A 13,950-nucleotide genomic window follows, 5' to 3' on the forward strand; every position below is an offset into this window, starting at 1 on the left:
TCACAGAGCTGGAGCCATTGCAACTCCATGGGCAGGAAACACTGAGAAACAGATCGTATAGAAAATATACGTACAGAGCAGTGCCACAAATGTGAGCTCTGCTTATCAGTAACTGGAATTTAAGACATCCGAGAATCAAGGAAACTTCAGTGAATATCCAAAATCCTCTCAAGGCCTATTCGTGAGGGCAATTCACTTCCATCTCATCCTCTTCTCATGGACAGCTTTATAATGTTAATATCATAGAGTGACAGAATCGTTTGAGGTGGAAGGGACCCTTAAAGTCCAACTGGTCCAATTTTCCTGCAGTGAACAGGAACACCCACAGCTCCATTGGGTGCTCAGAGCCCTGTCCAGCCTGACCTTGGGTACCTCCAAGACTAAAACTAACCATTTTGTTAGTCATACTGAGTTAAGAAACCCTATAACTAAGAAGAAAGGGAAACAGAAGGAAAGATGTCAGGGCTCATTTGGTTAAAATGCCTGAAGTGTAAATAACTTCACTTTCTTCTTGGACTTGTCTCTGCACATTGTCACTCACAAAAGGGCATCTGAGGAGTTCTCAGTGGGCAACTGAAACAAAACCACAAAATGAACAGCAAATCCTGACCCTACGTCTTGGATGCTGACTGTTCAAACCGAGAGAGAGAGAGATTCCAGTCCTACTCATGCAGACAACCAACAGAGTAAAGACAGCTAACAGAGCAAAGCTTGGCATTTTAAATTACTTTCCATAGCAGTTGACATTCCAAAGGAAAGTTAATTAATCCTCAGCACCAATAGAGTGAAGACAGAAGAACACAGGTTTTTAAATGCTGCTTATGCCAGGCACAAAAGAAAAAATAAATGGTCCACATACAGGACATCTCCTGCATTTAACCCCTCACCATCATCACAGTTTAATTTAATGTAGGTGAATCCAGCTAAGCCAGGCTCTGATTCACTTGACCGAGCTGTAGGAGTCCCTGTTCATTACAGGAGATTTGGATCAGATAACCTTTCTGTGATTCTATGACTCCTGTTATTTGGGCCTGACTGCCTTGATCACCCTCAAAAAGAAACCAAAAAACCAAAACCACAGTGATTCTGCAAAGGAATGGCATAGCACCAAGTTTTCAACACATGCAAGGCCGGGTGTGAGAAGCAAAAGGTCAGCAGATAAAATAAACATTTCAAGATCATTCCAAAGTCTTGCACCATGGGCTCCTTCATCCCACTATCACGGGTGTGCAGAGAACACCATAAAATGATCTTACATCATTAGAAAGTGCTGTGCTCTGACTACTTAACCAGTCCCTAACTGCAGTGTGCTTGAGAGCTGTGCTTTGAATAACAGAAAGATATGTGCTCTTATCAAAAAATCTCATTAAAAAGTAAATAATTACAATTGATTCTGCTAGTATTGTCTGGAGCACCAATAAGGGCAGGCACCCTGTTTTCATGTTTCTTATTTATTACTAAATTTTCTAACAATCTAATAGATTCCAACAATTCGAGACCATGTGTGAGTAATAGATATACGTCCATAGAAAGCTACAGAAAGGGGATTACCATAGAATCATAGTATCGTAGAATGGCCTGGGTTGAAAAGCACCACAATGATCATCGAGTTTCAACCCCTGTGCTCTGTGCAGGGTCACCAACCAGCAGACCAGGCTGCCCAGAGCCACATCCAGCCTGACCTTGAATGCCTCCAGGGATGGGGCATCCACAGCCTCCTTGAGCAACCTGTTCCAGTGCGTCACCACCCTCTGTGTGAAAAACATCCTCCTATATCTAACCTAAACCTCCCCTGTCTCAGTTTGCAACCATTCCCCCTTGTCCTATCACTATCCACCCTCATAATCATAGGCACTTTTATTTTCCTTCTCAGTGCCTGTTAAATCTAGATATCTGTAATCTGCCTTTGCACCCCTCACAAACACTGCAGGCCACGTGCTTGTAATTCTCCACATGAGCAACGTGAACAACCACATTTACCTCCAGCCCCAGGTGTGCCATAAAACCCAGTGCTGCAGGAATTGCATTCAGCCATATTTAACTGTTATGAGCATTTTTTTTTTAATTATCTTGAAATCAACAGTGATTCTGACGAGATCCTTCAAATATTTTTAGAATTAAAAGTAATTTACTACTCACAAATTAATGTGATGAAATTAGTTGCATTTTTTAAATGAGATTTTGCAACCAAGGTCAAGGGCAGCAAGCATCTACGTCAGGTTCTGGAAACCACTGCTTTTGGACTATAATATACTCACAGATTTATTTTGCCTCAAGGAAATGAAAAAATTGCTTCAATTGTGTGATGAATGAACAGAAGACTTAAGAGAAGACATAGCACTTCAGACTTCAGTGGATAATGAAATAAAAATCACTCATAGACTATTTTAAGGGTTGGTTCAATTAAATACAAGGCTATTTTTTTTCCCCCCCAGAAACCTAATCATGGCAATAAGCTTTCAGAACCTACAGTACTGTTAAGAAATGCACGTAGCAATGCTAAAAAGTGGTTTGGCTGCTTATGTTCCTCAGAAACACACAAAGCAAATTTGGGCCTCTGATGTTTTAGGACTAAGGTGAGCCTACAGTCGCACCACTCCAATAGTGCCATCTGCTGCATCCTTTAAAAGCACACAGCGGTCTGCAGATCTGAGTACCTCCATTTAAAGAGTGAATGATGACTGACTTAAACACAAGTCATCATTTCCATTTTGTGTGTATCAAAGACAAATATTTTCTTTCCCTTTTACCTAAACAGGCTGGAGTACAAAGGAAGGTGTTCCACTGCAGTATAAGAACAGAAGCCACAGGTAAGCAATTTGCAAGCTTATGTCAGTGGTGTAACAAGAATTAGTTACATCAAATCACTGTACATCAAAACCACAGCCCCATTTTCTCTGTGATCCCCTGGATGTTAGATCTGCACCTCATTTTATGGATCATATCCTGGCTGTGACAAACCACACACATGTATGTGTATATACACACCTTGATAGCAAGCAAAGTAAGCACTGCCAAATGCATGCATACACACAAACACAGTCCTCCCGGGGCAGAATCAGGATGCCATGCTCACAACCGTCCCCTGTAAAGGAAACAAAGAGCAGTGTGTTAGGGATGGGCTGAGCAACACAAAAGCTAATCCTGTTCCTGGTTCTCCTGACCTGCTGTACCACCTGCACTCACTCCATTTCACTGGGCAGCTCTTTTCCTTGATTCTGTTCTTGTTATTTACCCATGCAACTGTCTGGAAAGAGGCTGCCTTGTACAGGGCACGTGTAACTGAGCGTGATGGCTTTCCACGAGCCTGAGGCGATGCTACAGTACAAGTGATCAAAAATCATAATACTTCCTGATCAGATAAAAACTCCTACTTTCAATGCCCTTCTAATGAGAAGAGAGGTGGACATCTTTGAAGACAGAGTGTACACTCACGTTAAAGGATGGTATCACAGTAATTCTGGCTGCAGCACACGCTCAGGGTTTACAAGTCGCTCTCTCAGGAGGTCAGAGAGCCACACAGTGTGACTGGAATTTTAAGAAGATTGGGGAACTTTTATGGCCATTGATAATGTTTGTATTGAATAGCAGCTCAAACTGCAATGAGACTAATTAAATCTCCTGCCCCAATGCAGAAACCCACTGCCTGAAGGTCCAGAGGAGGACTCCATGTGCCAACAACTCAGAACACCAGAAAAAAACAAGGCAGCCTTCTGCAGAGCACTACTGTTTGTCACTACTGAAGGCAGAAGATCAAAGCAGATACTCCAAAGCAACATCAGAACAACTCTTAACACAACACATGCTTTTTCAGGGCTCAGGGGAGAGAAGCTGACTTGACAAGTAGTCAGTGTCTGATAAACTGTTGTGCTTACTTTTCTTTCTGGTAGGGCAGAATGGGACTGCAGCTGAGCTAGGGAACATGATTTGCAAGACACGTGCATAATAGGAAGGCAAAAGCAATTAAGTGAATAAATGAATTAAAGCAGATTTACACCTGTGAGCCAATTGAGCCTTACCAGAACCTTATGCACGTAACTCTGTAGCAAGACTTTTGTCACTTGTTTACACACAGCTTCCAAACAGATTCCTAAGATCTGCATGTTTTGAACCTGATTCAGTAAATCATTTAGAATGCCAACGAGAGCATGATTTCTCCCAGTAAGTGGAAAAATACAGCACGCAGGCATTCCTTCCACACACTGCCCTTTCACACTGTTGTGCAATGCTTCTCACTGCAAGGAACCGAGCAGCTGAACAATTATACTGACACTGTGGCTTAACAGCATTTCTCCCATGCGACTCCCTTGGATCCTTGTAATAGCATCAAAAGGACCTATTTCAGGGACAGAAATGTGCAGCTTGTCATTCAGACACTCTCATACTTTAACTCATAGAAGAAAAAGATGCGTGTTTTTATTATTTTTAATCTTTTCCTCACTGTTGCATAAAGCTCTGCTTTGACTTTGCACCCAGGAATATCTTTAGCAAGGTTATGAAGGTTGTCAGTCCAGTCCTCACCCTACTGCCCAAGATGCTGCAACAAGAATGACACTGGATGAAAGTTAAGGAAGGAGAACGGGGAGAAAAAGACAGAAAATGTATTAAAAGAAACCTGAAGATTTCCCTGATGGAATTACTGTCTTGGTCAGGTCACCATGACAGCACCCCTTTAAAAGGCAGCCTTGCTACATAAACCAGTATTATCCAGCCCTTTGAGCACCTGACTGTGTTCAGTGAGGTTTTGAATTTCAATGTTTTTTTTGGCAAAGCCTTGTGTGTTCACAACCTTAAGTCAACATTAAATCCAATCATAAATCCTGCTATCACCATGAAATCTGTATGCAGGAGCTCAAGGTGTGCTGCAGGAGAACAAGCTGCTTGAAATCCACAGCTTCAGAGCAGACACTTCTGAAAGAAGTTACCCAACTTAGAAAAGAGAATTAGTTCATCATTTAGGAAGATTTCAGATATTTTGATGTGCTTCTTTTTGCCAACACAATGAAGGAAACGTCCTGCTTCTGCATGACTTTTTCTTCCTTGTGGGAACAGATGGTAAAGGCTTACAAATACACGACTGGTATTTTTTCAGTGACTCATACCTCAGAGCTACGAGATTCAGATCGTCATAAGCAGCCAAGCAAGATGGATGTAAGCTTACTTGAGGAGCAGTATGACCACATAAAACAGAAGCAAAAGCTGCAATCACACATTATTGTATTTAAAACAGGTATGCTTGGATTTATAGGAAACAATGTAACTGTAGATGTAAAAACTTTAAATACTGAATAACTTCTCTCTTCGTTCTTTTAATGCTCAGCTTCAAGGGAGGTACAAAGTCTACTTTTCTGTCAGTTTAGGTTTATTATTCATTTCATTAACAGGCAGTCTTATGGCTCTATCATTCAATTTCACAGCAGACAAACGTCAACTTGAAATAGACGAATGCATTTGATTAAAGGTTTTACAGTTTTTAGGTTAGGAAAGTAAAATTCTTAACGTCGGTGTTTATTCTTACAGGAGCCACATACTTCACATCTCTCATCAACCTATTTGTGAAATGTTCTTTGTCAAATCCTTTCACCAGAACAATCAGTCATGGGTCTTCTGTCTCTTTTTCTCTTCTTTGTCTGTGTAAAGAAATGCATCCTACAAGACTACAGGAGGTAATGCCAAATATCAAGCAGAAGTTGGGCATTTGCTTAGAAAATAACTTCTACTAAGTAACAGTGGGTAACAAAGATATAATCTTGGGACGAAGGGTCCCTTTTTGAAAGCATTTTCATTGCACAGTGCTTGGAAAACAGGAAAGGAAGTGACAGTGTATCAATCATCTTTCTGCTATGCCAGACAGCTTTTATAAAACAAACATTCAACTGTTTTGAAGTTTTCAGTTCAAATACTGCTTGCAATATTGCACCGATACATCTTCAGTTACTTTCTAAGTTAAAGCGATACTGAGAATACTAAATCAATGAATGAAATTGTCTTTGAATGCAGTACCACTATGCAAAATGTGTTTAGTTCACCTCTGCTGTTAGTATTTAGCTGAACAAATAGAGAACTTAGGCTATCTCATTCCTTACGTTTTCCTCTACATTTTTCAGCAGTTCTGGATTTTGGCTGTAGCTGACCAGGAGTGTCATTGAAACAACAGAAAAAAACCACCTAATTATGAACCATAAAACATATTAGCTTCCTCAATATCATTTCATCCAAATGGCTAGAAATTCTAATGTTAAACAAACAAACAAACAAACAAGCCTAGTTAAGGAAGAAAGGGATGTGAATGTGCAAGCTTATTTAATCAGGTATGAAAAGGCAACTAACCTGAAGGCAAAGCAACAATATGAACCAGTTAAGGAAAGGAAGCAGAGGTCTGTATTCCAATGAAATTCAGATGAAACTTCAGACGTAATACACATCATCAGAGCAATTTTTTTTTTCTTGGCCAGGACATTAATTGAAGATTAAAGAAAAGATTAAAGATTCTACAGTTCTGAGAATTTAAAAACTTAGCTGTGCTGGAAGTTCGCATACATGATTTCACATACATGCACATAGCCCAAAGCATTAAGAAAAACAGAGCCTGTGACACTGAACTTCTACCTTTAATCACCTTGTGTGGAAGGGGTTAATGTTGCTGTGAGAAACAGTTGAGTTCTCAGCACCATTACAGCTAACCTTAAACATTCCTGTGGTTTGAAAGTAGGAAAAACCTATTATGTAGCTCAGCACTTTGAAGCTGTTACGTGCATCAGTTTCCAAGAGGATATCAGGATGCAATAAACACCACTAAAATGAGATAGCATACTGCCCTCCGTTCCTTAAGTTACAAGCCTGAGATATGCAGAAATTCCAGCTCATACCACAAAGCACTCCATGTGTTGCTTTTTTGTTGCTTTTTTGTACTGACAGTAATCATTTCTTTGTACTGCAACCATACTCAGAGAGTAAAATTGTTGCTGAGGGGTAACGACAACACTAAGACTACACATACACACAAACCTCCAAGGTCAGAGACATGAGATGCCATGCTAGAAGGATGCCTTCATTCCTTCATGATCCCAAAAATCCCTGCAAAAATTCTTTCTTCTAACTAGTAAAACCTTGGATACTTCCTGCAGATAGGCCATCTGTCCTTCCATGATGCCACAGTGGTTTTGGGCATTGTAGGTTTACAGCACTGCAGTTGAAGTGCTAACTTCAGGATTCCATAAGGACTTCCAGCTCTGCATCTCATTATCTGCTTTGGAATTGTGAACCTTTAAATAGAACTTCAAACTCTTTAACTTCTCTAGGTTTTTGACTGGTGAGCTAGTAACTGATAAGTCACCTTAAAACAACTTGCCTCTGGTTTGCCTCCAATACACACAGCCACATTCATGTTTCTGCCAGTTCCTCATTCTTTGAGAAGATGGATGACAAGATTTGCAAATCTCCATATAGGGATTATACAATAGTGTATTCATTATTCCTTGGCTAAGAAGAAGAAAAACAATATTTACTTTAGGAATTAAAGTAGCATTCAGGTCATGCAGTAACAATGGAGTAAACGTTGGACCTCTGACTGCAGAAATCTCTTCTAAGACTTGAAAGATCAACTTCTATTAATTCAGAATCTATGATAACAGCATATGAAAAAGGTCAAATGGTAGACAACCTCACTGCAAGGCTATTATGTGCAATTCAGAAGATCTGTCTTTTCTAAAAGATAAAAGATCTTAATCAAGCTTTCTTCAAAAGTTCAGGGTGTGCTGAATGTGCACTACCTCAACAGAGCACGGCTCAGGGCTCCAACATTCTTATTACAGCTCATTGCTCAACTTTGTGTGTTGCATCTGTAGCCAAGGAATCAAATCAAACCTGAACTGAAAACCAGTTCAGACTATTTGACTTGGACTGATGCATTACACTGAACTCTCTGATCAGCTCAAACCAGATCATAATTCTTCCAATGACCAGTTGAGATGATTCGAGATAAAACCTGATGTTGCCTATCAACATGAGTTCATCTAAAAATGCAGTGATATCTACGAGAATGTGCAAAGCTGCAGCCCCGAGATTCTCTCAGTTCCTCCTTTCTCTTGCCTTTTCTCTCACACATGAAGAACAAACTCTCCTTTGTAGCCTGGTGCTATACTGTGCTGTTCTGCAGACCTCCACATCGCAAATGGACTTTCTGCAGCATTGCAAGCTGAGCTTTATTTCCTGGAAAAATATGACCATAAGTCCAGACATTGATAACTTTGATTCTCACTGTTTCATGATGCAAAACTGTGGGTTCTCATCTCTAAGAATGGCTTCACACTAGGAAATTCTTCTAGTATATTTCACTGTATAGACATAGCACAGACACATGCTCTACGATTAGGGTGCGTTTTTGTCTCCTCTCTCCTGATTACACAATGCAGAAGATGCACACGACTCTCACTTCCCAGCTGTTATCAGATCCATCTTCTGTGGCCAAATGAGCAGCAGAGAAAACTCTATGATACTGTACAAGTGCTGTTGTTTTAGTAGTGGGAGCCAAAGACAGCAGCAAAAGCCTCTCCTTAACTGAAGCCCCGTTGTACAGGTTCATTTACTGCCAGTATATCAGCTGCATCTGACATCCTCAGATCATTTCTCATAAAAATGATATGAAACACTGTTAGGAGGATTTTTGTGTTCACTTCCTTTTTATGGCAACATCCTATTCCAATTAGTTTCATTTCAAATTGAAGGTTAGAATTCTTCTAAGCGACTATTCAGATTTCATGTTTCAAAATCAGCTCTCTATGTCTATTCTTTTTCACATCAATATACTTCATAATTAGTACTGAAAAAAATTCAGTTCCTTTAACCCAGACCCATAAATAAGGTCAGCATTCTGCACAACCTCTACGTTAAGCTATATTTAAAGTAACTAAAGTGCATTTAATTAGTGCTTACAACGTCAACAGCACTGTTTGTTTATCTTTAGTACAATGGTTCAGATTCTATTCATTTTCAAGGCACAGAAGGCCAGTCATGTTCAGTAATTTAATACCTGCTACATCTAATTAAAGTAGCATTAGCATTTCTATTTCTAATATCCTATGCATTTCCGGCAGTAACTTTCATATTGCGTTAGAAATTAAGCCACAGAGGTGGGAAAAAATAAGTAATAAAGTAATAAATACAAGCCTATATGTTAATGATTCTGTGTTAGGAAAAAGAGGAAAGAAATTCAGAATATTTTTTGGCTGTGAATACAAGCTTCAAACAGTATCAACCCGAACACTTGTGTCTCTCAAATCACAGTACCAATCAACACATTAAGCAGGCCCCTGATCACCTTAAGAATTTTTGCTTACAAGCAGTTAATTACTGAAAGTCAATTCTCAATCTGTGTTGTTAATGAGTCTTAGAGTAGCGCTTAGATCAATATTGACTTGATAAATCTCCATTATCATTTAACTGACTCTGTGGTAGCATTTATGACTTCAAACTGCAAAACTGAGTGAGAAATACTTCTACTCTGTAATCTGGCATCAAAAGAGTTTGAACTACTCTTGGTCACAGATGGAAGGAGTACAGACACCACTGTTAAAGTTCTTCAGCTGAAGTAGACCCTTAATTTCTGCCGCAATGATAAAGTGCATACATGCATTTCTCTTGCAGGTGAGCATGAATCTGTTTTCCCAGAATCAATGGTCAACGCTGTTTTAATTAATAAAAAAGTTAGAAATTCAAAGTCATTTACGGAACATGTCCCTGTCAGAAAGGTCAGGCTGGAGGTGACCAGCAATGGCACTGCACATGACAGCTCACCCTGGCGTACTCACCTGGGAATTCACCGCCTGGCACAAAGTCCTTGTAAGAAAGTTCCCTGGGATCTTTCCTACTGCAGGAATGAACCGTGCAGTTTTGACAATCAGAGGCTGATTGCAGAGGAAAATGGCGCACTGCAACACAAGGAATTAGAAGAAGCGAGTGAACTCTCCATGCTCAGTTCAAGTACATTGAGCAGTTTCAGCAAAGAGAGTGGCAGCACCATCTCAGGAATGTGCCAAAAGCCTGCTCTGAAGTCAGACACTTCATCAGTTTGGATGCATCACCATATTTCCTCTACAAAATACCCGCCAACTTGCCACAAGTTAGACTTTTATCCTTTCCCTAATAAAAAAGCACCCAGAATTTCAGAAGCAGCAAGGAGGCTTGGATTATATGTCTCACAGTGAAGACACTCTGCAATAAATAAAGTTCAGTCAAAAATTTGAGTAAAACTTAAAACAGCAAAATAGCATTCCTTGTTACTGTGATCAACCTGTCTCCTATTAGCCAAGGAAGATCTTCACAAAATAAGTTGTTGCTGTACAGTACAGTCTAAAGTGAGTTGTAAGGAAGATGTTGGACTGCAACAGAAGCTCACTTTTATTATTCCAGATATTGGAGCAATTTTTCTGGGCCGTTTCCCCTCTATTTTCAGGTTACTTATTTAGAAACAAAGACTGAGTCACAACAACAATTTGAAAGATCTGAGAGCTATAGCAAACATTAGCAAAACTGCTGATGAAACAACAAGGCTGAACTTCAGTATGGTACGATTTGACTAGACAATAAATAAATGAGCAATGAAACAGTACTGAAGGTGATTCATGCACTTAATATGATTTCATAATAGCCTTTTCTCAAAAAAAAGATATTCATTATAATTTTTAATGTATTTTTAAAAGCAATTAATAAAATCTTTGCTCACATCTACTGTTGTTTTGATGGGACACACTAAATGGCACATTTTTCTTATATATAAATCCTGTAAAAATACATTATTGACTCCCTTCTACACCCAATATTTCATTAAAGAACCAAACTCTGAAATAATTATTTAGTTCCCTGATACCCTGTATTAACATACCCTCCTTGTCAGAAGTACAGTGCACCTTTCTACTGTATGAACTCAAAGGGAACATAACAATTTCATCTACACAAATATAACTGTAGTAGTACATGCTTCTATAGACACAGCTTAACCTCACATGAATGGCCTCAGTACAGATATCCTGCCTATCCAGACCCCTCTGCAGGGCCTTTCTACCCTCAGGCAAAGCAACACTTCCTCCCAGCTTGGTGTCATCTGCAAACTTACCATGTGCACTCAATCCCCCTGTCCAGATCATCAATAAAGATATTAAACAGGGCCAGCCCTAGTACCGCTGCCTGGAGAACACCACTCCTGACCACTCCATTCACTACCATTCTCTGGACGTGGCCATGAGAGCCGACTCCTTCACGGGAGATTCACAGTCGTAAGTGTTGAATCACAGAATGGTTTGGGTTGGAAGGGACCTTAAAGCCCACTTAGTTCCAATCCCCTTCCATGGGCATGGACACCTCTAACCAGACCTGGTGCCCAAAGCCTCATCCAGCCCTGCAGGGATGGGGCATCCACAGCTTCTCTCGCAGCCCGTGGCAGTGCCTCACCACTCTTTAATTTATTCCTATTTCTCAGTAGGCATGAAACATTAATAAGCAATCACAACTAATGTATAAAAACAGAGAGAATCTAAAACAACAACAAAAGAAATAAAACACAAACCAAAACCAAAAATTAAGTACTAGAAGTACTACAAAAAAAAAGAACTGAAAAAAGATAAAATGCAATTATGGATAATAGGTTAAGGTATAACAAGGATAAAATACCAGATAACAACTAGCTATATGAAACGAGAAAGTACCTGGAGAGAAATATCAAAGGACAATGAGTTTTCTGAACTCTGTGGTGCACATTAGCTTTCTATTTTCCTGTCTCGCTGATTACAGAGTTTATTGATTTGCACTCCAGCCTTTCATTATACTGGAGTGTTGTTTTTGTTGTATCTACAAGTCTGGAGACCATAACAGAACCACATCAAGATAAAGGAACAACTGAAAAGAAAAAAAATAATCACGTTGGCAAGAAGCCACTATAAAACCTATTAAAAAATAAATTCAAGATCATTTTGGCCTTATACCAGATAGTTGCAATGAAACACTTGAAAACATTTCAGTGAATGCAACTTCAATTTTTAAGTCAGTATCACAGAAATCCTAGAATCTTATCTAGCTACTTACCTACTCTACGCACCCATTTGACTAAATTAGTGATATTGTTTTCTGCAAATACTTTTAAATTGATTTTAAAGTGCTTTGAATTATTTATCTTAACTAAACACAGGCTTGAATACCTTGATTTAAAAGTCGGTGAAAGTTTATATGCAGACTTAATAACCAAATCCTTTGCAGGCACTTTGTTCTTTCCTGAGGCTTCTCTAGCATACTGGCGTGCTTTGTACTGACGAGCTTAATTAGGAAGGGCATTTTGCCTTTGGAAAAGTCTTTTAGTTTAAATCCCAAGGACATAACAGAAGGAAAATTTCAGTACATTTTCATTTGTTAATGGAGTATTGTTAGTTATGAGAAAGGTTGCTAAACCTGCATTTCAAGAATTACATATTCAAGATATGTAATATTTTAAATATTACACAGGTGCACTGCCTGAAAATTATTATTTTCTCCCTAAAGCAGCCTTAGTAAAAAAAATGAAAAAGGGAACAATTTCGTGAAGTCACAGCTCTCAAACTTACCTGATTTTCAAAGCACTTTGCTGTTTGCTTTTTCATGTTTGGAACTCATGGGGAGTAACTATCGTTATTGCATTACTATAACTTGAAGCCAAGCTTCAAGCACTGAATTCAAGAGTATCAGAAAAGCAAGCTGAGTAACAATAACCTTATTTTAACAGTGGGCAAATGTGACTGATTTATGCACATAGGAGAGTTTGGAATCCTGAAATTCTAGTTCAGAGTTTGTGGGCAAGACGCATAATACCTGTGGGGCCACACAACTGCCTAAGGAATATGCGTTACATAAGGACTGACCTGCAGGGCCATCTAGTCCAAAATAAACAACACCCTTGGACAATGCTTTCCCTCACAATATCAGAGCAATGTGAACAAAAGTTTAGTCAGGTATTGGAACAGGCTGCCTGGTGGTGGGGTCACCACCCCTGGAGGTGTTCAAGAACTCCAAAAATGCAGCACTCGAGGGACATGGTTCAGTGGGCACAGTACCAATGAGTTGAAGGTTAGACTAGATGATCTCAGAGGTCTTTTCCAACCTTGATTCCATGAAAATCCTTAGCTGATGGGACAGCTTTGGGAGTATGTGAGACTCTCAAAGGTCCCATAGGTACAAATATAACATCAAGTGTCTACTTGTTGCAGGCTAAGTGGTTTCACACCACTCCCATCGATGGGCCATTATGGGGGCTGGAGCAGATGGTGCAACATTGTCACAAAGGAAATGGGGCCAAACATCTTCCTGCATCTGGGAGGTCTCTACAGCGCCCTGAAGGGAGGTTGTAGCGAAGATGGTGATCGGCCTCTTCTCCCAGATAACAGCAAGATGAGAGGTGATGGCCTTAAGCTGCACTGGAGGAGATTCAGATTGGATTTTAGGAAAAATTCATTTCAGAAGGAGTGGTGCTGCAGTGGCACAGCTGCCCAGGGAGGTGGTGCAGTCACCATCCCTGGAGGCGTTCCAGAGCTGTGGAGACGTGGCACTGAGGGACACGGTCAGTGGACACGGTGGGACAGATAGACGGACTAGGTGACCTCAGTGGTCCTTGTCCAACCTTAATGATTCCGTGAGTTTATCTCCAAATACAGCGCCACGTGTAGTAGTTTTCCAGCCCAGCCTCTGAATTCAGCCTAATTTTGACATCCTGACAGCAAACGCAAACTTGTTCTCTAACCCACAGGCCCAGACAGGCACGCTGACCCTGCACACAGCAGCCATTGCACCCGGCTCTTCCCTGGCACATCTCAGCCCTTGGGAAAGACCCCCCAGTGCTGACAGGAACCTCTGCCCCTTCTGCCTCGCAAGCAGAAAGGCTGCGGGCGAAAAGGTCTGACAGGCTCCTGAAAGGAGAGAAGCGGGAACCCA

At 40.3% G+C, this 13,950-nt stretch overlaps 1 protein-coding gene across 2 annotated transcripts; it reads left to right on the forward strand.

The window, feature by feature from the left end:
* Window positions 1–4,842: 4,842 nt before the first annotated feature.
* On the forward strand, window positions 4,843–10,724 carry C9ORF152 (chromosome 2 open reading frame, human C9orf152). Of its 2 annotated transcripts, NM_001318425.1 has the most exon segments (3): window positions 4,843–5,230; window positions 9,646–10,143; window positions 10,145–10,724. In NM_001318425.1, coding segments are annotated over 3 exon segments (804 nt in total). In that variant the 5' UTR covers window positions 4,843–5,001; the 3' UTR covers window positions 10,222–10,724.
* The last annotated feature ends 3,226 nt before the right edge of the window (window positions 10,725–13,950 follow it).

Source organism: Gallus gallus, chromosome 2 (genome assembly GCF_016699485.2).
Source record: "Gallus gallus isolate bGalGal1 chromosome 2, bGalGal1.mat.broiler.GRCg7b, whole genome shotgun sequence".
NCBI lineage: Eukaryota > Metazoa > Chordata > Aves > Galliformes > Phasianidae > Gallus > Gallus gallus.

What these genes read in the sequence shown, in the direction of transcription:
- C9ORF152 (XM_046916898.1), top strand. Translation starts at nt 5,002, where the DNA reads ATGAAGGAAACGTCCTGCTTCTGCATGACTTTTTCTTCCTTGTGGGAA. An exon ending in CATTATTGTATTTAAAACAG is followed by an intron (nt 5,231 to 9,645) that starts GTATGCTTGGAT and finishes TTTCTCTTGCAG; the next exon opens with GTGAGCATGAATCTGTTTTC.